This window comes from Alosa alosa, chromosome 10 (assembly GCF_017589495.1).
Source record: "Alosa alosa isolate M-15738 ecotype Scorff River chromosome 10, AALO_Geno_1.1, whole genome shotgun sequence".
NCBI classification, from domain to species: Eukaryota; Metazoa; Chordata; class Actinopteri; order Clupeiformes; family Clupeidae; genus Alosa; species Alosa alosa.
Window position 1 is genome coordinate 2,722,915 of NC_063198.1, and position 27,277 is coordinate 2,750,191.

At 40.3% G+C, this 27,277-nt stretch overlaps 1 protein-coding gene across 1 annotated transcript; it reads left to right on the top strand.

Annotated features, from left to right (window-relative positions):
• The first annotated feature begins 212 nt into the window (after positions 1-212).
• Positions 213-25,737, top strand: atp6ap1la (ATPase H+ transporting accessory protein 1 like a). Its single transcript, XM_048253813.1, has 7 exons — positions 213-354; positions 3,273-3,313; positions 4,398-4,483; positions 4,643-4,887; positions 22,907-22,957; positions 23,115-23,358; positions 23,579-25,737. The coding sequence occupies exons 1-7, from the start codon at positions 254-256 to the stop codon at positions 23,813-23,815; spliced, it is 1,005 nt and encodes a 334-aa protein (XP_048109770.1). The 5' UTR covers positions 213-253; the 3' UTR covers positions 23,816-25,737.
• The last annotated feature ends 1,540 nt before the right edge of the window (positions 25,738-27,277 follow it).

Here is a 27,277-nt window from a genome sequence, read left to right on the forward strand (position 1 = left end):
GGCAAATTAATCGATGATGGGGAATTTAGACAACGGTTGATAAAAACAAACATCTGTTGTAGGCTTATCTTTGTAGAATGTTTTGCCGTCGCATGTTCGTGAAAGGGTGTGACCGGTGATGTAGCCTTCGATTATCTTTTCTCTGGATGTTTATTGGCTGTTGCCCATGCCAATCCCGGCGTCAAGGCTCTGGCTATTACCGAAGCAGATTATGAAGCAGTCATCATCTGTGCAGTATCATCTGGACGTCCCCATGGCACAACAAAGGATCTTAACGTGTTTTATTTTATTTTTGTTTATTTTTTTCAGTCTTACATCGTCGTATAGTCAAGTGCCTGCCACTGTACAGAGGAGGTAGGTCTGTTAAGCTGTCTTTGTAGGAGGATCGAGGTTGGGATGCTGTAGGCTATAGCCTCAACGTCTGTAATTGTGTTACTGTGCAGTGGAAACCTGCGAGGAACAGGCAGTTTATCACTATCCCTCTGCACGTTGCATGATAGACCTAGCCTATATGCTATGCTGAAATGATGTCTTTGGCTAATGTAGGTTAAGGCTATATCTACATTGAAATACGCTCAGTAAAACCTATGAAAAAATCTATTTGTGTTGGCCTGTCGGAATCAGTTTACAAGGCATATCCATAACTGCTGTAAAGGCAATGACCAGAGCATGGTTTTCTTTTCGTCTAGAAACATGTTCTCTTTGTGTTCTTTGAGGAGATGCTGCAACACACGGGAAATCACTGAATATTTCGCATGGTAGAATATTTTAATTGTAGTATTTAGGCCTGTAAACAAGTGCACCACATGATTGTATTGTAAATGTGGGCATACTTGAAGTTATACATGCTATAGCCTACATTTGCAATGATTGCTGCCATGGTCAAAAATCTAAATATCTCATTCACTGTTTTTCAAAATATTTAGTCTTGACAACAGCCTATATTGGTAAAGTTCTTTAGAACATTAGCTTTAAATTTGTCGATCTTCAAATAATAAAACCATTTCTGGGCTAACTATGAATCGTTTTGGAATACAATCCTCACACCTGTAATTCAAATGTTAAATGTTCAATAATGACAATGAAGCTTTATATTCAATTCCTGGCACAGAGAGACACATGTTAAATTTAGCCTATTGATGTACATGACTATCCTATTCCTTCGAGTAATAACTTGATCACAACAATGAATGTATAAATGTGATTATGCTAGTTTAGGAATGCATCTTGAGCAGACATTTGACACAGAACATTGTGCTCGTGTCAACCTTTATTCTGTCAGCAGTATACAACAAAAGTTCATGAAAGCAGTAGTGATTCTTTATGTTTTAAACATCTCTCATGAAACAGGCTATTAATGTAGCCTATAGGATAAGGTCTTCCAGTGCGCCAGATTTTGTTTTAGTCTGCTAAATATGGTGCTTTACTTATTTGTTGATATGGAAATTTTATCCAACATAACGGCCCAGTGTTTTTGTAATGTACTTTGAACGTGCCTACATTGGTCTAACAGGGTTAGTTTTTAGCTATAGTAGCTCGGTTGCTCCACATGATGGCTATGTGTTCACAAAACAATACCATGTTAACAAGAAAAACAAATTGTTGTTCTATAAAACAACACACTAAGATGAAGCTAAAATTATATGTAAAAAGTACTACTTCCTGAGCCCTATGCCTGCATTTGAAGATTTGGTGATGTATGTGGAACGCCACGTGCTCCACTCTGTTCGAGTGTTACAGAACAAGATTTCTGAAGACCCTTTGATGACACAGGTGATGGTGTGAACGTATTCCCATCTGCTGAGTGATTTGCACAGCATTAAAAGGGGAAATCAAAAAGCCCTAATTGGCAGCATATTGCCTCAAGGGCAGCAGGCTGTTTTGTCTGTCTGACTTCACGCCTGCACAGATGGGGCCGGCTTGCTGCATGTAGGCCAGCCTGAGCTTTAAGTCCTAACAACAGATTTGTTGTTGTGATTCAGTGAGGTGCTGAGCAAGAGCAGTAACACTTGCTCTCAAAAATCTGTCGCTTTGAGGATCCTGCTGCAATGCATTGCATGGTAGGAGAGGTCAGCCAGTGGACTCTTTTGATGATTATATAATTGTGCCGTCCCACTCCAACACTGGCCCACATGTTCAGGTGCAATGACTGAGAGCCCTGAGCTTAGCTGCATGCACTGGCAGCTATATTCACCAGGAAGGGGGATGGGATTTGTGTTTATCTGGAACATCCTCATCAGTCTAGGAGATTTTTTTTTCAGATGGCGGCATTTCTGCCTGACTAAGATGTTTTTGGAAATGTTATGTAGGTTGTGTTTCCAAGTGGGCTCTGTGGTGAAAGAAATGATAACTCAGTGTTTTGGTCCATTATGTAACATGGCAGTGTTGCAGTTCAGCTGTCTGATATTAGGTTATGAAAAGGGCCTTCTCTATATTCAGAATAAAGAAAAGTATCCATACATTGCATCAGAAGCGTGGCAAGTTACATCAAACAAAAATATAAGTTGTGGACCTTTCCTCTGAATGTATTCCTCACCACTCTGCTGATAGCCAAGCTGAAACTATGAGTATGAGTAGGAAGGGCATGTGTGCTAGAGCATTAATGCAGGTCGGGCGTGCTGTAGTTAACCCACTGCTCTGATTCTGTGACCATGCTGATGATCCACTGACACACAGCTGCTGTTGGTCCCCCTTGTCATCCCCATCCTCCTGCTTCACCCCTGCTTAGCTGTTTAGGCAGGTATAGACAGACCTCCTCCGGCCAGCCTAAAACCCTGCCAGCACAGCTAGTCCCAAAGGTCCAGCAGACCCTTAATCATGTCTTAGAATCTCCCAGCTAAGCCCATTTTATCTGGCATTATGGCAGTGATTAGATCTTTAAACAGTTCATCTTAGGATAATCCAGGTCTCTGTTGAGGAAGTCACAGTGACAGCAAAATGACCCATTGCAATGTGGAAAATAAGTGGAAGCTTTTTTTCTGGTGTTGCTTCATTGCCTGATAAAAAAAAAATAACATTCAGCCTTACATGTTCCCTAATATATAACCTTGGCCTCCCTGTTGGTACTTTAGTACTGAGTAAATGTAAAATGTTATCTTCTTAACTATAGTGCATTACAGACAGGCTAAAACCAGATGGACAAAATGGATTTGGTCAAATATTTGATTAACCATGAGTTCTCTGTTGTATTCAGAGTTTAGCTAATCCTTCAGAAGCCCATCCATTTTTTAATGCTTTGTTGTTTAAATCTTAATACATTTTTGTTTCTACAGTTTGGATGCCTCCTCACCTCAAACCAGCAATGTCGGAAATGGTAGGCTCATTTGTGACTATAATTGTCCACCACATATCACACACATCTTATTAAAGGACAGCTCTGGTCTGTCTAAGAACAACATAGGGTCTATTTTTGAATGATAAAATGTAAACCTTCATCGGGGACCAAACCAATGTCAATCAGAGTTGTGTTGAGTAAGAGCAAAATATGTATTTTCATCAATATAGCGATAGCCCTGTACTGGGGGCAAGCTCTTATGTCAAAGTAAATCACTACTTTAAGCCACTGACCAGGCTCAAGGCCTGTACTGTACTATATAGAGGGTCCTTACAGACAAACCAAACTTTGTAAGTGTACAGGTATAAAGTTTGTGCAGTCAGTGCATTCCCTAAATTCTTCTTCTGGTCACCGCCATCAGGAGAAGTCCGTACAAGTTGATACCGAATACCGCACAAACTACTGTCAATGGACGTAACAGGAGGAGAGTCTGGACTTTCTTCTCACAAGATGATGGCAACCAGAATAATAGTAGGCAATGCACTATGACTGTACAAATAAACCTTTTTTGTACTCTTACCAAGTTAAAATTACTTCATGTTTTCTGTAGGGACCCTCTCCATAGTATCATATAAGTGTACTGATCTTTTAAGCCTCATCAGTTTACCTTAAAATTTGCTTTGATGTAGCGAGCTATCACTATACTATTTCATTGTAAATGCATATTCCGGTCTTATTCCGGTCTTCAAAACTACTCCAATTAACATCATCCAAAAATAGGTTGTTCTTAAACGGGACTTGTCCTTTTATTGATGTTGAGTATGAGTAGGATTCAATTAGATGATCATACAGTATAATACAGTATTCAAATGGAGAGTGCTTGGGACTAAGCTGTGCAAATAGAGAGCTACCAATCTGCGGAAAGGAATAGAATTATAATAGAAAGACCACAAATGTTACTGCAAATGATCCTAAACTAAACCCTATTGTAGGCTAAACTTCCCAAGCATAGTTTTGGCAAAAAATATTCTAAGGATGAGATTCATCATTTACAGTTTTTTGGTTCTTGAAAAACTGAATGAATCTTTCCAAGTGATTTTAGTGTTTATTGCTGTTGACCCAGATGGAGTGGCCAGTCACGGCACCAAAGCCTCTAAAGGGGAAAGCACATCACTTGCAGCTGAAAACTCACCCAAAAATGTCCTGCAGGTAGGTCATGAGGAAGTTCATACCTAAAATGACACAGAACTGTTTTCTGTCGCCCCAAGAAACTGAATTCCAGACATGTCATATTATCTCAGTGTGGTATATATAATGCTGACAAATTACTTATAATCAACATTTGTGCTGTTGTGCTGTTCTCTTCAGCCATATGGATGGTGGCTATACTCGCCTCTGCACACCAAACGGAAGCTGCTACAGGCCCCTGGCTCCATCCTGCCCTATTCCCCCCTGAATGTGGTGTACAATGGCAAGATGTGCATCCTCTTCAGAGCTCGCAAGCTGGCCATCAGGTACAAGAATTCCACTCTGGTGGACCTCACAGAGAGAGCTTTTGGCCCAGAGGCACAAGTGGACACCAAAGGCTCATTCTGCAGCAAAGACAAAGCCACGTGAGTTCTGACTCTGCCAGATATCTGATCAGTCAAGACATAGAAGGTACTATTCATCTTATCATTGTAGATCGGGGTTGGCAAAATGAAACTTTTTTTTTTGTCCTCTTGGCATAAGCATCCCTTTGTTACATAATTGGGGACCAAGCAGCGAAGCTGCGAAGGCTCCCATTGAGTTACTAGCTTTTCCTATTATTGGGGGCCTAGCAGCGAAGCTGCGAAGGCACCCAATGAGCTAGTAGTTTTTCCTATTATTATTATTATTGGGGGCCAAGCAGCGAAGCAGCGAGGCAACCCATAGTGATTCTGTTTGTTCTTATTAGGGATCCGAGCAGCGTAGCTGCAGGACCCCTATTGTTTCTGTACCGTTCATTTTTGGCCAAAATTCTGTAAAAGTCATACTGCAGCCTAAACCGTAACTCCAAAACTCTTCAAATTTCAGGTATGGTTACCAGTACCCCCCTCTACCCATAATCCAAAATTTGGGGTACTGCACCCAAAGGTGGCGCTATTGGAAAAAAAAGTTAATTATGCTAATTTCTCCTTACCAGATTGACCTAGACTCAAAATTCTTTCATAATATTAATCTCTAAACTTAGATGCATCTTTTTGGCCCTGGTCTTATGGTCTAAAAATGTTTACTTTTGACACAATTTCATGGAAAAGCCAAACATTATAAAAGGCCAATATTATAGGCCAATAAAGTTAGACCACTTAGGCAATTTTTCCTAGACCACCTATATTCCTATAAACATAAGTCCTAGAAACTTCACATTTTCAAGTATTGTTACCAGTACCCCCCACTACCCATAACCCAAAATGTGGGTACTGCACCCAAAGGTGGCGCTCTTGTCAAAAATGCTTATTTCTCCTTACCAGATTGACCTAGACTCAAAATTCTTTCATCATATTAATCTCTACATTCAGATGCATCTTTTTCACCCTGGTCTTATGCTCTAAAAATGTTTACTTTTGCCACGATTTCAGAGAAAAGCCAAACATCATAAAAAGTTTCACAAGCTTCAAAAATGATCAAATCTTCACCAAAATTCTCACAGACAATGTTTAGACAAAGCCTCACAAAAGTTATCAAAATAATTTGTATATGTTGTTCCATTTCAGAGATATAGACCAATAAAGTTCGACCACTCAGCCCATTTCTCCTATATCACCTATATTCCTATATGAGTATTTTTTTTCCCTTGGAGAACAACCATACAACCATCATTATGTGGATACCATTAACAGTGCACATTTTCAGATCTGTACTCTTTTTTATAAAGCCCTTAATTCTATTGTCAAATGTATGCTTCGAAATTTTCTTGATGTTGTGTGTTTGCCAACACACATTTTCACCATGTAAATGTGACTGCCAAATATGTAGGACTTTCAGTGGCTCAGTGGGATAATGCCTAGTGCCGGTGTTTGTTAGGTTGAGAGTTCAAATCCCCGGTAGTGCTTTAGGCTCTAGCTCGAATACTATTGGTTATTGAAGATTCACACCATTGAACAGCACCTGAATGACATCAGGCAATCAACATACACAGTCATTAGTTGCCAAGAATCAGAATGCCGAGACACTCTGACATTTAGGGGAACTTCTTTGTTTACTATTTTTCCTTCATCATTAAGTCTATCATTATTATATATCATCCATTAGTGTTCTTCTCTACAAATGTCTAATTGCCCCAGAATTTCAAAAAGTTTTTAGGTGTACTCTTTTAGGGAAGCCCTTCATTTTATTGTCAAATGTATGCTTGGAGTTTTTCTTGTTGTGTGTTTACCAATACACATTTTCACCATGTGAATGTGACTGGTCAACATGTCGGATTGACAGTGGCTCAGTGGGATAATGCCTTGTACTGGTGATCCTTAGGTTGAGAGTTCAAATCCCACTTGAAGCATTAGTGTTTGAATGCTGTTGGGTTGTGGATGTTAGCATACTACAATAGAATGCTGTTGGGTTGTGGAGGTTAACACGCTATAACATTACAGCTACTTGTCAATATGGACTTGTAGTGCAAGGCAAGTATAACTGTATAATTAAGTGTGCTTGCAAAGCAGCACACTTATTGTTCTTCTTAAGTTTTATTTTTCCCGTCTCTTTTTCCCTAATTTTTTGTCAGCTCTAGCGCCTAGGCCCTTTGAGACATAGACACCGTTTCAACTTTAAAACGTCCGGTGAGTACCGGTGTAAGTTGCTCGCGAAGATGACGTCAGGTGGGCGTGTCGTTCATCCGCCATATTGGATTGAATTGAAAGCAAAACTAAATTTTCACAGGTCACAAATTTGGTCTGAACGCCACGAAACATGACGTACATTATCCTTGGACCAAGCCTCACAAAAGTTACCAGAAGGATTTTTGATTTTTGAAAGCGTTTGCCCATCACAGCCAAACGAAATCGGCGCCGAAGCTCCGAAACAGGAAGTCGTCCATATCTCAGGAACACAGTCACATATCGATACCAAATTTTGTATTTGAACTCGGGACTCCAATGTGAGGGTGCATAAGCTAAAAAAAAAGAAAACATTCCAAAAGTTTCCATCATTTGGCAAACCACCCATCCATATTTGGTAACTATTACCTTTCACATTTGCAGTTGTACTGCTATCACAATGCCTTCCAAGTATGCACAATGTCTCTGGGCAGCCTTGCCCAATCATGAAATCCTTGCTCTGCCATGGGATAATAGGGACTTACAAACTAAAATAGCAAGGAGAATATATATATAGCTATATATAGCTTACATAATAGAGTTATTTTCACATTGACGGTATTCAAATTAAATTTTTCATTATTGTTAAATATCATGATGGGAGAGTATTATTAAAAATGTTACAAGTATGCAAATGCATATGTTTACGGGCATTTAGGTTTTACTGTGTTGTTTTGTTGTAAAGACATGTAAGGCATTCTGGGCCGTAATGAACAGTGGTCGGCAGCACTCCACAGGCTACGTATTAATATGAATAGGTGTTTCTGTAAACCTAGAGACAATAAACAGCTATCTCCGTTACAAAAACGAGCTGGTAATCGCTCATTGAAGAGGGAACTATGATAAAAAGATTGTTTTCCTAAAAGCATGGAGTTGACGAAAGAATAAGCAAGCAATGTCACGTTAATGTTAAATAGCCTACATCTGAACGCTAGGTGGCAACGTTGTATTACATTTCACTAGTGTACTTGAAATACGGTGTGAGCTTCACAAGTAAGGAAGGTGCAAATATTATGTAGTTTATCATGGGAAATGTTATTTCTTGTTTATTCTAATTGCAAACCACACACATCCATTCGTAATCAAACATACACTTTTAATACCTTGAAAAGACTCTCATTTTGTTTATTTGATGTTGCCTAGCAACACAGCGTTCAGAGCAAAGATTCTAGAACAGAGCTTCAGAGAGACACGTTTTGAGTTCGTGGCCAAGTACCTAAAATATCGGTTTCCATGTGTATGTGCTGGATGGTGTGCTTCCTTTATGAAAGTAAGTGTTTTATAGAGTTACAGACATAATAAGTCATGTTGTAGTGGTCCACATAAATTTGCCCCTTCTGTTATTAGAATGCTAAGCGGAGTTTAACATCATTCATTTCTTGTGTGGCAAGAAGCTGGCTAGCTATGTCATAGGGAGGAGATGTTGCTGTAACGTTATGGGATTTATGTTAGGGTGACCAGACGTCCCTGGTTTCCGGAGACAGTCCCCGATTTCGGTGACCCGGTCCCCGGCTGGATCTGTCCCCGGAAAAGTCCCCGGTTTTCACTGTGACTGACAGACCCGAAATTGGAATAAAAGAAAGAAAGAAAACACTGACCAAACTTACAGTTGCGCACCCTTAACGCACAGTCTCAAGCTAGTCAAAGACAATAGAAATAAACACGACATAGGTCAAAGCAAGCGCTCAGCCCTCAGAGATGTTCTGGAATGCCCATATTTCTGGTCTGCTATTTCGGTTAGTGGAGTAGCAGCGTGGTAGAATTGAAATGAAACCACTTGTGCAGGGGATTTATTAAACTAACGTCATCACGAACGTGCCAGCTGCTCAAATCCAGGTTAAACTAAAATTGCGGAGTAGGCTACTCGTCACACAGACAGCATACATCCTATAATACGCAGATATCACGTGAACGGCCGGAATCTAAGCTTTCCAATGATATTAGCGCCAAGTTGCTGTGATAAATGGTTCGCGAGAAAATTAACAATGAACTTATGTAACAACTCTAGCATCGGTAGGCCTACAACAACAAGCGGTTCCTGAGTAATCCGGTTTTGAAACTGCAACAAATTTCTACATGGTCTCCAATTTTGGGCCAAAATTATAATGTAGGCCTATTCTCATGTAAACTATTTAACAAATTAACATTTTTGTAAATTGTTTAGCCAGAGAATGCCTATCCCACCATGGTTCTCATATTGCCAGATTCCAGACAATCACCGACAAATATGAATATAGCCTATATTTCTACTGGCATGCTTCATAGTGACATTAACAGAAAAAAATTCATGAGACGTGAGTTATTTTTTCTTGATATAAGACTGACAACACATAAGCCCTATTAGGCTACATAAGACTAATATTATCACATCATACATTCTCAGATATGGGTATAGCACAGACTGTCCTGAAAAAAAAAGAAGATGGGTATTACAATGACCAAGATAGCTAGATTAACTAGCCTATCTGAACAACACGGCCACTAGGATATAATTTAATGTTGGCCTAGTGCTGAAATGTAGCCAATACTCTTTTGGATCTTTTCTGAACTTTGAAACTGTGAAGAAAATATGCTTTGTGGTTGGGCAATAACATAACTTATTGCAATATTATAACCATTCCACCTGTGTGTGCATGGATAAAATTCTGAAGTGCAAATTTAGGCTACAGCACAAATATTCCCATCCATAGATAAGAATAATGAAGTCTAACCTCTGAATTTCTTTTAAAAGTGCACCAAATTTATGCATTTAACCAATAAAATATACCAAATTTTCTTCTTACTTACAAAAATTAATTTACAAAAATTAAAACATGTTTTACGCTTCTCAACTGAAAATGTCCCCGGATTTTGTCTCTAATTTTGTTTGTTTTTTACTAAGAGTAATTCAGGAAGCATTTTAGCCCTAAAAGTAGTGTCTGAGTCTGTGACAGCTTTAAGTGAGGACTCCTAATAAGACTGATTCACAAACAATGTTTTGTGGTGGCATTTCACGTCGCGATGTTTTGAAATGCGTCTAACAATCACGAGGGAACAATTTTGCATTGTAGGCATAACTAAGGGATGCAGTAACACCACCAACAACAACCAAAACTAGCCTACTCATTGTTTACATGTACATTAAATGTAACGTTTCATTGTGAATCAAATTAAAAGATTATCCTCTTTGCACGTTGGCATAGGCATATGGTGACAGATTAATTTAATAATGTTGCTGCGTGAATAACGGTAAGCGCGAATGAAGTGGCCACTTCTAAATGGGAGTCATTGTATGGAAGTAGGCTAAGTAAAATAGAGATGTTTAAAATAAGATAAAGTTAGGATATGCCCGCTTGACAACGGCAGAGATAACTGGCCTTTGGCCATAGCAACCATCCATTTAGAACGACTGGCCTTCATTGCAACCAAGGATCTTAGCTGTGATTCATGTAGCTACAGTATGCATGCAATGTGATGCAAAGTATAGAAAGGTGATGAAATATACAGAGACAGGTCAAGAAATATAGTGCAATGTAAACAGTAGTATACAGTTGATTTACAGAAGGTGGTTTAGAGTAATATGAATTAAATATAAATATGTGCAGTGTAGTTATCTCATACAATAAGTAGAATAATGTATGTAGATGTACTGTAGTATTAACATTATAATAGTAGAAATAATAATATAGATATATGCAGTGTATTAACAGAATATAATAAAACAGAATAAATATGGATATTCAATATGACAAATATATAACAGATATGTACATAACATACAGCTATGTGCAGTGTGGAAACAGTGTCATTGTAGTGCAGAAACAACATTATAAGAGTAGTAAGAATAAGTCTATGTGCAGGATGAATAGTATAAAGATCAGTAGAATAACTATATATAAATGTAATTACAGAAGGCCTATGTACATTTGTAAATAAATAGAAAACTATGGGTGAGAGGGATAAATTAATTTTATTTAATCGTAAAAGTAAATTGCATTCAATTGCAATTAAAAATCTTTCCAGTAGGCTTTAATGTCACGCAAAAAGTACAGCCAAAGCTGAGCTTGATCAACTAGAACGTCTAAAGAACCAGAATGTAGTTTTTTGCTGGGTCCCAGGCCATGTTGGTCTGAGGGGAAATGAGAAAGCGGACAGTGCTGCTAAGCAAGCCCTCAATGAAAAAGTCACAGAATGCCAAATCCCTGCCCCAGACCTTAAACCTTTACTGAACTCTTACATCTCAGATAAGTGGCAATCTGGGATTAATGTACCAACAACAAGCAAGGAATGTGAATTTTGGCACATTTTCATGATCCACTGGGTCGTTATGGGCCACACAAAATACGGTGTTGCTAAAATTACTCCAATTGTGGCTATTAGAGACATGCGCTCATGAGTATCCAGCTACATTCAATGAGTTAAGTAAAATACATTCACACACACAAAAGAAACATCACTAATGTTGTGGACATTCCTTTATTCTGAGATACATCAATAGGCTCTCAAAACAATCCCAAACAGACATAAGGTCTTTATAGAGCAAATCCATATAGATTATTTGTCAAATAAACCAGTAAAACAGAATTAGGGGATGGAATATATAACGTTCACACTCATAGCTCAAATGTTTTAATAAATCAGTGAAAAAGTATCCTGACAAACAAGCAGCATTTTAATGCCTTAGTCATATTTCAAAATTTTCTCTAGGTTACCTGATAGCCCAGTTTGAGAGGTGCAAGACGCGTGACATTATTTATTTTTGCAGCCAATCACTGCTGTTGTTTTATTTTATTGATTTGATTTTAGTCATAGAAGCTAAATTCGAAGGCAGGCCACAGGTAAAATCCAACGAACCGCATTCACCCCGCAAGGCAATATTTGAATAGAGCTTTTGAGGTATTGCCACTGCTCCAACACTGAAAGGCACTGTTAGAATGCTTGGATCGAGCCAGGTTCAGCATAGCGTATGTCACTGTCTGCTCTGCGTTGGTGACCGGACCAGGGCAAGCACACTTTAAGCAGTTCCACTGAAATGCAGTCTAGTTATAGGCTGTTTATCTTATTGACTCCGACACAGCTGTAGCCTATAATTATTTGTTATTCTTATAATATTTGTCATTTCTTATACATATTTAGTCGGCTCTTCCACTTGACAGAACAACTCTGTATTGGTTAGGATGTCACGCATGAAACAATGCTGCAGAAACACGAAAATCTGACTTTGAGTTTAGTAGGCTATAATTTTCAGTTCCTGTTTATCTATTGCACGATGGGTAATAATTTAAAGGAATCGTGTTGCAGTCTTGTAAATAGTGACCCTGCAAGATCCCTAGTCATTGCAAAATCATAGTCTGTGACTTAAAACTCTACTACTTGTCTTTAGATGTGAGAGGGTCTGAGACTGTAGTCTTTCAAAAATCTTTTCCAAATCTTTGCAAATCTTTCCAAAGTCTGTCAGTGTAAGGAGGGCTTGAGGTGAAAGTGCTGTGGAGAAATTGCAGGATTGTTTGGCTCTGCCACCAACCACACCCAGTTTACCTGCTGGGAAACCCTGTAGCTCCGGAGCAGGGGCTCAGACCAGGATAAATTGTTTGCTCGCCCTCAGTTCACTCTATTGTTCATCTCAACCCAGCACTCCAGTGTGTCCTGCTTTGTGTGCGTCTTTGAGTTAGCGTAAGTCATCACTTTAATAACCCTCACTATTACTTTTGTGATGTTTATCAGTTTGTAGAGTAGCTCTGCCATCATGTGTAAAGTTAAGGTCTTTGTTTGTTGGTTTGGTGTGTTGGAGTCCCATGTGAGGGATGCATGTGAGAGATGATTAGATGATGTTGGTTGACTTAGGATGTCAAGTATTATTTAGTTGTACCTTATATAGCCATATGATTTCAGTTTATTGTTGTGAGTTGGGATCTGTACTGATTTACCCCATTTCACCGATTACTCCATTTTCTGTTTGTTTCCTCTTTGATGCAGCACACATACAAGTAAAGAACAAAAGAACAGATTAATTGAAACTCAAATAAAGTTCACTTGTGTTGCACCGAAACCTGCCATCTCCGTGTCATCACTCCATACCATTGAGCCTTCTGACCGAGGCTCTGCCTGCTCGCCACACTCACTCTACCTCGACCCACATCCCCCCCTACAGTTCCTTCAGTTGGGTTGTGGAGGTTGGCATACTAGAATAGAATACTGTTAAGAATACTGTTGGGTTGTGGAGGTTAGCACACTATAACGTTACAGCTACTTGTCAGGACTTGACGTGCAAGGCAAGGATAACTGCATAATTATAGGCTGTTCATTTTATTGACTCCAACACAGAACCCACACCCACCCCCCTTCACCTACCACCACAAATACAATTCCATTCTGTGGGAAACACTGCCTTCCATTATCAGACCCTTCATCTTATCCATGACAAATGCATAGTCCTGTAGAATAGAATATTGTTAGAATACTGTTGTGGAGATTAGCACACTAGAATACTACTGTTAGAATACTGTTGGGTTGTGGAGGTTAGCACACTAGAATAGGGTATTGTTAGAATACTATTAGGTTGTGGAGGTTAGCACACTATAACGTTACAGCACAGGGTAATCCTAATTTTATGCATCAAATTTATTCCAATTCAACTCAAAAGTTTTGAACAATACAAAGTGAAGGTTTTATCCAGATCAAAACCAAAAATAGATTATGTGATCTAATCAAATTTCAGGATCCTTGTTTCCCTTTGAACAAGCCATTTTCAAGATTTGATCCAATCCGATAGCCGAAATCCGGTAACTGAAATCCGATAACTGAAATCCGATCACGTTTCTTTTGAACAATTGGGCCCAAACAATCAAAGTATATGTAAAACTAAAAAGCTATGCTACCTCATTCGTTTTGCTCGGACCCGTAAATCACCGCTATGGTTATATTTTAGGGGCCAAGCAGCCTAGCTCTTGTGACAACCCACAGTGATTCTACCTTTTCCTATTATTATTGGGGGCCAAGCAGCGAAGCTACGAGGCAACCCATAGTGATTCTATGTGTTCTTATTATTATTATTATAACGAAACGCTCATTTGCCATTGAACCATACAGTAAAAAGTTGGGAAATTTGGCACATTGATTCGGTATAGTCATATGATTAATTTCACTAAGTTTCATGTCAAGTGCTCTAAGCCCCAATGTGTCAGATTTTACATTACATCTATGCGCTTAAAGTTTCAACCATACAAATTGAGGTATACTTGGAATCCTTGGATGAGGCCGAACTCAACGCACCCCCATGACGTCAATTTCCGCTTAGTTGGATCTTCCGCCATATTGTATTTCATCAAAAACACTTAAAAGGAATCAAAGGTCATAAAGTTTGTCCGATTTTGACGAAACTTGGCGCAGATGATCGTCAGACCATGACTCACAAACGCATAGCTTTTTGGAGCTATATTCAAAACCTGTCGCCCGTCACGACCAATCATGTTTGTGGAAGTGACAGGAAGTGAAGTAATATTTCAGTAAAGCTTTAACGTATCAAAACCAAACTCAGTACATGGGCTCAGGACCCAATAAGGAGGAGGCTCAATAAATTTGATGACTTTTGACCTATAGGTGGCGCTATAATGAGCAAAATTACATTTTGGCCTTTAACGGGTAATGTGTTTGAAATTAAAACTTGCTATTGGTGTCTGTTAATGTTAATGTACTAGTGGTGTCTGTCGGAGGCCCTAAGGATGACAGATGTGATTTTGTGACATCAACATAATTGATCCGGCCGCCATATTGGATTTAATCAAAATAACTTAAAAGTTTTCAGAGGTCACAAAGTTCATCCGATTTTCATGAAACTTGGCACAGATGATCTTCCGACCATGACTCACAAACGCATTGCTTTTTGGACCAATATTCAAAACTTGTCGCCTGTCACGACCAATCAAGTTTGGCGGCAAAGCCAAGCCAAACAGGAAGTGAAGTGATCTCAGCAAGGCTTTCGCGTATCAACACTAAACTCAGTACAGGGTCTCAGGACCCAATTAGGAGGAGGCTCAATTCATTTGATGACTTTTGACCTATAGGTGGCGCTATAATCACAGGAAGTGGGCTCATATTTCAGCAATACTTTCACATATTGAAACCAAACTTAGTATATGGACTTGGGACCTCATCCTGAGGACAGACAATAATTTTAGCAACCTTTGACCACTAGGGGTGCTATAAGTTGCAACACTTTCTCGTATCAACAACAAACTTGGTATGTGGACTCGTGACTACAACCTGAGGACGCACAATAAATTTGGTGACTTTTGACCACTAGGGGTGCTATAATTATCAACACTTTCTCGTATCGACACCAAACTTGGTATGTGGATTCGTGACTACAACCTGACTACGCACAATAAATTTGGTGATGTTTGAGGTATGCATATGTGTGGGGGGTTATTGGGGTGTGTGGGAGAGGAGGTTTATCTGTGTATATGTGTGTGTATGGGACAGGGGGTTAATTGGGTGTGTGTATAAGTGTGTATTTACACATCTTTCCGCTGTCATTGAAGTCTATGGCAGCCCATAGAACTGTACAGTAAAAAGTTGTGAAATTTGGCAAATTGATTCGGGACAGTATAAAAATTAATTTGAGCAAGTTTTATGCCTGAACCACAGAGTCTAGCGCCACCAATGGGTCAAAGTTGACATTGCATCCATGCAATTAACTTTTGAACCGTATGCCCGATTTTGAATATCGCAATATCTTTGGAAGTCTTGGATGAGGCCGAACTCAACGCACCCCATGACGTCAATTTCCGCCATGTTGGATCTTCCACCATATTATATTTCATCAAAAACACTTAAAAGGCACCAAAGGTCACATAGTTTGTCAGATTTTCACGAAACTTGACGCAGATGATCTTCAGACCATGACTCATAAATGCATTGCTTTTAGGAGCCATATTCAAAACCCGTCGCCCGTCACGACCAATCAAGTTTGGCGGAGAAGCCGCCAAACAGGAAGTGAAGTGATATCTCAGCAAGGCTTTCGCGTATCAACACCAATCTCAGTACATAGTCTCAGGACCCAATTAGGAGGCTCAATATATTTGATGACTTTTGACCTATAGGTGGCGCTATAATTAGCAAAATTACGTTTTAACCTGTAACGGGTCATGTGTTTGGAATTAAAACATATTAGTGATATCTATTAATACCTTGACAGGTCCTTAGGCCGACACATGCCAACATGTGACGTCAACGTAATTGATCCAACCGCCATATTGGATGTCATCAAAAACACTTCAGAACTTGACGCAGATGATCTTCAGACCATGACTCACAAATGCATTGCTTTTTAGAACCATGTTCAAAACCCGTTACCCGTGACGACCAATCAAGTTTGGCGGCAAACAGGAAGTGAAGTGATATCTCACCAAGGCTTTCACGTATCAAAACCAAACTAGGTATATGGGCTCAGGACCCAATCAGGAGGACTCTCAAGAAATGTGGTAAATTTTGACCACTATGTGGCGCTATAATCACAGGAAGGGGGCTCATATTTCAGCAATGCTTTCACGTATCGAAACCAAACTTGGCTCATTGACTCGGGACCACATCCTGAGGACATACAATAATTTTAGCGACGTTTGACCACTAGGGGTGCTATAATTTGCAACACTTTCTCGTATCGACACCAAACTTGGTACCGGGACTCGGGACCACATCTTGAATAAGGAAAATAAATTTAGTGACCTTTGACCACTAGGGGCGCTATAATTAGCAAAACTTTCTCGTATCGACACCAAACTTGGTACATGGACTCGGAAACACATCCTGAAGACGCACAATATATTTAGTGAGCTTTGACCACTAGGGGCGCTATAATTATCAACACTTTCTTGTATCGACACCAAACTTGATATGTGGACTCGTGACTACATCCTAATGATGCACAATAAATTTGGTGATGTTTGAGGTGTGCGTATGTGTGGGGAGCTATTGGGGTGTGTGGGCGAGGAAGTTTATCTGTGTATATGTGTGCGTGTGGGACGGGGGGTTAATTGGGTGTGTGTATAATGTAGCAACATTTTGTTGCCATGACAACTCCTGCTCAACTGCTTGGCCCCCTCATTGCTGCTTGCAGCTATATTTATTATTATTATTATTATAACGAAACGATAATTTGCTGTTGAACCATACAGTAAAAAGTTGGGAAATTTGGCACATTGATTCAGTACAGTCATATGTTTAATTTATCAAAAAGTTCAAAGTTACAGACCAAAGTTACAGACCAGTTTCCATAGTGCACATCTTATCAATAGTTTGAATGTCGTGTGTGTTTCTGCTCATTGACAAAATAGCGTTCAGTATGATTCATGCCCAATTAATTTCCCCTGTTAAAGTGTTCGCCTTTCACTAGTTTGGTTTCATTTTGTATGGGATTTTGTGATGTAGGCTAGCCTATGATAAATGGCTTATGGCCAATATGTAACTCAGCTAGGCCTGATGTTTCCTCAGCCATGTCAGCTAGCCTCAGACTCATTATCTGCTATGGCTGCTAGTGCTAGTGCAGAGTAGCTTACCATGCCAGTGACGTAGCCGATTGTTGAAATCCAACATGGCGGCGCCCGTGTAACAACAACACCACTTTCAACGTACAATTTTATCCCTTTTAATAAATTCAGCCATTTTAATCATTGCACCAATGAGAAGAAATAAAATACATCTGTTATATCACCTTTACTTCAAATTCCAGTTCAGTTCATCTTTAAGGTATATTTGGAATCCTTGGATGAGACCGAACTCAATGCAGATGTGAATTTATGATGTCAATGTAATTGATCAGGCTGCCATATTGGATTTAATCAAAAACACCTAAAAGTTTTCAAAGGTCACAAAGTTTATCCGATTTTCATGAAACTTGACGCAGATGATCTTCAGACCATGACTCATGAATGCATTTCTTTTTGAAGCCATATTGAAAACCTGGCAGAGCCGCCAAACAGGAAGTGAAGTGATCTCAGCAACACTTTCGCGTATCAACACCAAACTCAGTACATGGTCTCAGGACCCAATAAGGAGGAGGCTCAATAAATTGGATGACTTTTGACCTATAGGTGGTGCCATAATTAGCTAAATTAGGTTTTAGCCTGTAACGGGTCATGTGTTTGGAATTAAAACATATTAGTGATATCTGTGAATACCTTGAGAGGTCCTTAGGCCGCCACATGCCAACATGTGACGTCAACATAATTGATCCGACCGCCATATTGGATGTCATCAAAAACACTTAAAAGGCATCAAAGGTCACAAAATTTGTCCGATTTTCACGAAACTTGACGCAAATGATCTTAAGACCATGACTCATAAATGCATTGCTTTTTGGAGCCATATTGATAACCCGTCGCCCGTGGTGACCAATCAAGTTTGGCGGCAAAGCCAAAGCAAGGCTTTCGCGTATTAACACCAAACTCTGTACATGGTCTCAGGACCCAATTAGGAAGAAGCTCAATAAATTTGATGACCTTTGACCACTATGTGGCGCTATTATCACAGGAAGTGGGCTCATATTTCAGCAAAGCTTTCACATATTGAAACCAAACTTAGTATATGGACTTGGGACCTTATCCTGAGGACACAAAATAAATTTGGTGACCTTCAACCACTAGGGCGGCGCTAGAGGAACACAAGATTAGGTCATATCTCAGCAATCAAAACCAAACTTGGTTCATAGACTTGTGACCACATCCTGAGGATGCACAATCAATTTTGCGACCTTTGACCACTAGGGGTGCTATAATTTGCGACACTTTTTCGTATCGACACCAAACTTGGTACAAGGACTCGGGACCACATCCTGAAGACGCTCAATATATTTAGTGACATTTGACCACTAGAGGCACTATAATTATCAACACTTTCTCGTATCGACACCAAACTTGGTATGTGGAGTTGTGACTACAACCTGAGGACGCACAATACATTTGGTGATGTTTGAGGCATGCGTATGTGTGGGGGGCTATTGGGGTGTGTGGGAGAGGAGGTTTATCTGTGTATATGTGTGTGTGTGGGATGGGGGGTTAATTGGGTGTGTGTATAATGTAACAACGTTGGGTTGCCATGACAACTCCTGCTCAACTGCTTGGCCCCCACATTGCTGCTTGCAGCTATATTTATTGTTGGGGGCCAAGCAGCGAAGTTGCGTGGCAACCCATAGTGATTCTAGCTTTTCCTATCATTATTATTATTATTTAACATCTTTCCTCTGCCATTGAAGTCTATGGCAGCCCATAGAACCGTCTGGTGAAAAGTTGTGAAATTTGGCACACTTTGGCACACTTATTCAACTCATAGTACTGATCACTTTGATCACTATGAAGCTGAAACTTGCAGAGTTGATTAAAGCAAAAGGTACGGCCCCACCCACCAATTTCCAAGACTTTACCATGCTTGCTGTAGCGCCACCAACAGGCCAAGGTGCAAACTTTCCAAAAGTTTCACGGGTCTCAAATTTTGTCTGTTTCTCACCAAACTTGACACACGTGATCTTCAGACCAAGCCTCACAAAAGTTAGAAGACCGATTTTTCAATTTCAAAAGTATTGGCAGGTGAGAGCCAATCAAATATGGTGGCAAAGCCGCCACACAGGAAGTCAGCTCATATCTCTTCAGTGCCTTGACTTATAAATTCCAAACTTGGCACATGCCATCGGGGCATGGCCCTGACCACGCACACTAACGTACATGCCACTAAGTCTTACCCTCTAGCGCCACCAACAGTTCAAATTTTTGAAAACAAGAAAACCTTCAGAGACCAGACATTTTAACCGATCTTGTCAAAAATTTGGCACATATGATCTTTAGACAAAGCCCAACAAATGTTACTGCTCAGATTTCTGACCACTAGGGCGGCGCTAGAAAAACTCGCATGTCAGCAACCCTTTCACAAATCTAAACCAAATTTGGTAGGAGGCATCAGGGCATGGCGATGATCACGCACACCAATTTCGACACCTTTGGGTCTAAGCCTCTAGCGCCACCAACAGGTCAAAATTCATCATTTTCATCAGAGTAACAGGAAATGAGCTCATATCTCAGCAACCCTTTCATGTATCGAAACCAGTCTTAGTACATGGACTTGAGACCACATCCTGAGGACGCACAATACATTTAGTCACCGTTGACCACAAGGGGCAAATTTGGTACATGGACTTGGGAGACCATTCTGAGGACACCGAAAAACCTTTCGACTTTCGACCACTAGGGGGGCACTAAAGTTGCAGGAAATGAGCTAATATCCTTGGCAAGGCTTTCATATATCGGAGGCAAACTTGGTTCATGGACTCGGGACCACATCCTAAGGACGCACAATAAATTTAGTCACCGTTGACCACAAGGGGCGCTATAATTAACAACACTTTCTCGTATCGACACCAAATTTTCTACGTAGACTCGGGACCACATCCTGAGGACGCACAAAAAATTTAGTCACCGTTGACCACAAGGGGCGCTATAAGTAGCCACACTTTCTCGTATCGACACCAAACTTGGTACGTAGACTCGGGACCACATCCCGAGGATGCACAAAAAATTTAGTCACCGTTGAGCACAAGGGGCGCTATAAGTAGCCGCACTTTCTCGTATCAACACCAAACTTGGTACGTAGACTCTGGACCACATCCTGAAGATGCACAATAAATTTAGTCACAGTTGAACACAAGGGGCGCTATAATTAACAACACTTTCTCATATCAACACCAAACTTGGCAATGGGCAAGTGGTGCAGTAGAGACCTTTAGGCAATTTGTAGGCGAAGCAGTTGAGACCTCGGCAATGTCAAATTTATCTCCCATCTCGGCGGCTCAAGTATCTGCAAAGAGCTTGGCAGGCGAAGCAGTTGAGACCTCGGCAATGTCAAATTTATCTGCCATCTCGACGGCTCAAGTATCTGCAAAGAGCTTGGCCCCCTCATTGCTGCTTGGCAGCTATATTTATTGGGGGCCAAGCAGCGAAGCTGCGAAGGCACCCATTGAGTTACTAGCTTTTCCTATTATTACACTTCTGCCATTGGAGTCTATAGCAGCCCATAGAACGCCTGGCTAAAAAGTGCAGATTTTTTGGCAGAAAGTTTCGGGACACTCCACTGACCACTCACAATCATTTACGGACCTCTAAACCCAGCCATCTAGCGCCACCAACAGGTCAAAATCTGGCCGAAAATTGAACCGCTGGGTCTAAAGTTATGAAATTTGGCACATTGATTCAACACTGTCCCATCATCACTCTCACCTATTTCCAGAACTCTATGCCCAACACTCTAGCGCCACCAATGGGTCGAACCTGGATTGCATTCACGCATGTGACCATTGAACGGTGCGTCCGATTTTCACATATCAGGCACCGTTGGAATCCCTGGACCGACCTAAGTTCAATGACCCCTATTACTTCACTTTCCGCCATATTGGACCTCCGCCATATTGGATTTAGTCCAAACTCTACGAAAAGTTTCAGCGTTCACAAATTTCATCCGATTTTCACGGAACTTGGCGGAGATGATCTTCTGCCCGAGTCGCACAAATGATACTTGTCAGATTTTTCAATTTCAATTTTGTTTGCCCGTGACAGCCAATCAAATATGGCGATGAAGCACCAAACAGGAAGTGGACTAACATCTCTGTGCCACTTTGAGTTTACATAACAAAACTCGATACCATTAGTCAGCACACTGTCCCAATCACTCACAGCAATTTTTATGCATATACATTGAACACTCTAGCGCCACCACCAGTTCAATGCTGGACATGCGTTCATGCGTGTGATCCTTGACTCTTTTGTCTGATTTTCACAATTGAGGTAGCATCTGACCCTCCTGAGTTCATCGACCCCTATCCTGTCACTTTCTGCCATATTGGATCTCCGCCATATTGGATTTAGTCCAAACTCTACGAAAAGTTTCAGCGGTTACAAATTTCATCCGATTTTCACAGAACTTGGCGGAGATGATCTTCTGACCGAGCCGCACAAACGATACTTGTCAATTTTTTTAATTTCAAGTTTATTGGCCCATGACAACCAATCACACATGGCTATGATGCCGCCTAACAGGAAGTGGGCTAACATCTCGGCTACGCTTTAATGTATGAAGTCCAAACTTGGTACAGGGACTTGGTATCTGATTGTGAGGATGCACTAGGAAATTGGCATCATCTGGCCTCTATAGGGGGCACTGCAATACAGGAAGTGAGCTTGTATCTCAGCAACGCTTTGATGTATGAAGTCCAAACTTGGTACAGGGACATATTAGCTGATTGTGAGGACATGCCAGGAAAGTGGTCTCATTTGGCCTCTAGGGGTGCTGTAATAAAGAAAGTGAGCTCACATCTCAGCAACACTTTGGTGTATGAAGTCCAAACTTGGTAGAGGGACATAGGAGCTGATTGTGAGAACGCACAAGGACATTGGTGTAATTTGGCCTCTTGCTGTGAGTGCTTGCTCATGCCATGGCAACGCCATTCCTGCTATAGCGTTCTGCTAGGCCCCCGCATTGCTGCTTGCAGCTATATTGTTATTTAATCTCATTTAAAGCTGATTCCTAGAAAATGTGAATTAAACATTTACAATGATTGCCATTTATATAACAGATCTGAGATTATAACAGATAACAGAAACCATTGTAAAACCACTGGATCATGAGTCTTGAGTCCAGGTACTGCTTAAATAAAAACTATTACATCGAATATGAAGGATATGTATGAGAAGAGAGACCTGTGTACAATATGTATATTATTTTGTCTCTTTTGTTGTCATGATCCATTCATTCTTGCTTGTATGTCTTGTGTTTTGTTTCACAGTCTCATCATGCGCTTTGGGGATGTGGAGGACCTAAGGGGGTTAGCTATCAGGTTAGTCTCTGATTCCTGTGTTAATTGTCTTTGTGTTTATAAACATATTTCAGTCATACAGGCTCAGTATGCTTAAATGTTCTTAGGTTTAAAGGTTATTTGGGAAATCCTATTATGATCCTATTATTAACACATGCTTATTGTTTGTTCTCTCTAGACTGCAGATGTCCAACACATTTTATGAGTCAGCTGGGCAGAACTGGTTCACACTAGATAGCGTTCACATCCACTACAACTGGACGCATGAGGCCACTTTCAATGCCTCTGATGTCTATGCCCCTTCAACCAATTCATACCACTGCCAACATGTCAGTAGCCTACAGAAATATGACACCCTCCTGGTGCCAAGCTCCAATACTGACAATGCTGCAAACTGGCACATCACATTCACTGACTTTCAGGTTTGTATTACACTCCGGTTTTCTGATCAGGCTCTCAAACAGCTCTGCACATGTCAATATCTTAAGAACCGCTGAACATTAACATGTGAAATTGGGTACACTTGACATTGACCTTGACCTACCTTATTTGACAACATTTCCCAATTTGACAATTGGCTCACTCCTGAAAATGCCGACCCACCCCACCCCATTTAACTAATATCTTTGTTTGAACCAACAGATTCAAGCATTCAATGTCCTCTCCAACAAGTTTGCCTCTCCCAGCGACTGTGCCACATTTTTCACTCCAGCCATCCTGATGGGTCTGATAACCTCCCTGATTCTGCTGCTGGTCCTGGCGTATGCACTGCACATGGTGGTGCACCTCAAGCACATTGACCGCTATGAAGAGCACAAGACCACTGTCTACTTCCCCCGTAGTACAGAAGCCGAATGCACAGAGAAAAACAACTTATAGGAGTACAGGTTCCTCATGTCCCCTCCAACCCACCCAAACTCCCTGAGCCCCTCTGAGAGACAGGCAGCTCTGTGATGTCTGAGGGATGTACCCTCAGTGGAAGCCACTGACACGACTACATATCAAGCTTCCTCTCCTGCACTGAAAAAGGGGGCACAGAGTTATGGACTATTCATTTACAGTGCCGAGCTGTTGAATTCCTTTGACTGGGCAGATTCTATTCTGACTATTTCACATCTTCCAGTGGATAGAGACAGTGTTGGAAGGCATCTGCCTCTTTCATTTGTAAAAAAAAAAACATCCTAATTGATGAAGAGGAAAGAAGGAATGACCTATGGCCAGCTAATATTACATAAGCTTTTGGATGAAATTCAAAATGAAATTAGCACAAAATGTATTTATCCTGCACTTCCAACATCAGTATAGCACAATATTTATGATATGGTTAGGCTACAACCAATTTATTTTAAAAAGCCATTTATGTTTTATAGGAGTAAAAGAAACAGGTAAGTTACTCTGTTCAAATTGTCGTTTGTTCTGTCTATAAGAATGACAATGTATTCTTGATGTCCAAGCATAACTTTTTTTTTTATTCTGAGTTAATAAAAAGACTTTAATTGTTAACATAGTAGATTACTACTTTACAATCAGCTGTTTTGACTGTAAAAAATGGCCTAAAAGGAGGTTTAACAATAACTATATTTCCATGCACACCATATTCCGGTTTTATTCGGAATAATGACAATGAGCGCGTGAGTCATGTAAACACCTTATTCCAGCTGCCATAAACCGATTAAGCTCATATTCTGAATACTAAAAAACGGAATAACACCCCTAGCATATGCCTCTTTTAACCGCAATATTGTGGCATGTAAACACATTAGTCGGAGAATGCCCCTTACGAAATATTACATTCCGTCTGTGCATGTTCATGCAAGGAATTTTGGTAGCGTGGTTTGATGCCCTGACATTTGGCAAACATAGCGAAAAGTGTGGCAAAAAGTTTGTACTTCCAGAGTGAAGATGAGGTCAATTTATGTATTAAAACCTGAAAGTTTAAATGTCAAGATGGAATTTATCGATGGGTGAAAGCATCGCTCAACAATGCAGGTTTTGCGTGCACTGATGACAGATGAAGAATCTGTGAAACCCCTCAAAGCGGCCTATTATAAGGCTAAAATTTTAAAACAATAGCACCTCTAATCTGGCCAAATACATCTATTTTGTGGTCGTGAATGGAATTCAGGGACAGAGACCATGGAGACGTCATGAAGCAGATACTACTTATTTCAGCATATGTTGAATAACATGTAAACAGGAATATTCAGTTTCTGCTACACATGGAAACATCTTATTTTGAATATTGCCATAACCAGAATATGGACCTTAATCGGAATATGGTGTGCATGGAAACAAATGTGCAATGATTCTTCAATGGTTTGCAGCTTATACATGCCATTGCGTTCAGTAATTCTGTTACTGATTCTTCATTGGGGAGATGTGTTTTTGAATAACTGTTTGAATTTGTGAAAATTGTATCTTGATTCTGGTTTTGTAAGTTGCTTTTATGTTTTTTTGTGTTAACAAAGTTGTGTATTCATTTAAGATGAGCCATGGACAGTTTTGTTAAACTCCAAACAAAGTCCTTTCCATTAAATCTACAAGTCATTGAATTCACAAAGCTAATGCAAACAACATCAACAGCTTACTGTTGTGTAGTGTCATGCAGCATGCTTGTGGCTAGAAAAGACATAAAACCACAATAACCAGATGATTAGCATTGTGCAATGTATATTGGCAATAATCATAGTGTACAAAATGAAAGGGGTAAACAAATGTTCTTGGGCAAATGTATTTATTTCCTTTCTTTCTTTCTTTCTTTTGCCTTTGATGATGGTGGAATAAAATCTTCTTTTGGCACAGACTTTTTCAGAAATGTTGTTACAAATTACATTTTGACAAATAAGGCCTACAATGGAAGTTTTCAAGTTGACCTAAATCTTACCCGACATTCAAGACAAAAGCCACCATTAATTGAATCATGCAGAACTGCCGCATGGCATTCCATTTGCAGAAGAGTTCCTGTCAACATTGAAGTGTAGGAGTAAAGAAGCAATTAGGATTAGCTGTAATGGTGGCCAGCTGCTACACTGTGCAATATGGACATTAGGTAAACCTCCCTTTTGATGCCTTATGAGACGTGCTAGGGAGAGAGCTAGCACCTTGGGCTTCTGCGGGTTGCTGGTTCGAGTATTAGTGCAGGGCTGAGCCTCGAGGTAAACACAATGGAGGTCATGGTGCTGTGACCTGGAATGGTGGCTGTGTTTTTGGACATAAGGCTTATGATACCAGGAGAGAGGGTCTGTTAATAAAATTATATAAGGGAATTGGTGGGAAAATTCACAACATACTTCCAGAGTGAGAATAGATTCAGAAAATTCAGAAGAATTTACAGTAGAGAGTGGAATTCCTCAAGGAAGTGTAATCAGTCTCATTTTATTTCATTTGATAATTTACATATTTTGGAAGACTAGGAAAGGAAAATGAAGGGTTATTGTATGCAGGTGATGGTGTAATATGGATAAAGGTGTAATGATGGTGTAATATTGCCGGAATATAACAGCAAGAGTGCAAAAGTAAAATTCAGTTAATACAACAGTGGGGAGTTGATTGGGGTTTTCATTATTATGACCGCCACGCAGCGAAGCGGCGGTCATATAGATTTTGTCATTATGACGCCGCGCAGCGAAGTGGTGGTCATATAGGTTTAGTCAGATTTTTTTTTTTTTTTTTCTTTTTCGCATGTCCAAATTTCCGTCAAGGATTCCGGGACACTGTAAGACCGGGTACATCTAAACTTGGTGGGCATGTAACCCCACATGGATAGCATGGAACCTCCTTTTTCGTTTTGATCTGTAGCCCCGGCTGGACTGGACCCCCGAAAGGAGGGTAGGGCAGACACAGTTTTCTGTGAATATCTCGAGAACCGTAGGGTTTAGGAGGACCATTTGTTTTTGTATGTTGATCTCAAAGGGCCATGTCAACTCATTCCATAACCACTTATTTCATGTATAGCGCCACCTAGTTAAAAATTAAAAAGCAAAACATTAGGTGTTTTCATCACAATATCTCTGGCTGACATGGTCAAAACTGCACGAAATTGAAAGTGTAGGATCATTATGACACCCGAATGCATGCCAAGTTTTGTGGACTTTCGTTCATGGGGGGCCTTACAATAAAATAATTTATGTGTACATTTAGTGACCGTACACCAACAAGGATTCCCGGGACACTGAAAGACCGGGGTTTACCGCGAAACTTGGTGGGCATGTAACCCCACATGGATAGCATGGAACCATCGCTTTTCGTTTTGATCTGTAGCCCCCCCGCTGGAATGGACCCCCCGAAAGGAGGGTAGGGCAGACACAGTTTTCTGTGAATATCTTGAGAACCGTAGGGCCT

Coding starts and splice junctions, on each gene's coding strand:
- atp6ap1la (XM_048253813.1), top strand. CDS start 254: ATGGCACAACAAAGGATCTTAACGTGTTTTATTTTATTTTTGTTTATT. Junction 355..3,272: donor CCTGCCACTGTACAGAGGAG/GTAGGTCTGTTA, acceptor TTGTTTCTACAG/TTTGGATGCCTCCTCACCTC. Junction 22,958..23,114: donor CTAAGGGGGTTAGCTATCAG/GTTAGTCTCTGA, acceptor TGTTCTCTCTAG/ACTGCAGATGTCCAACACAT.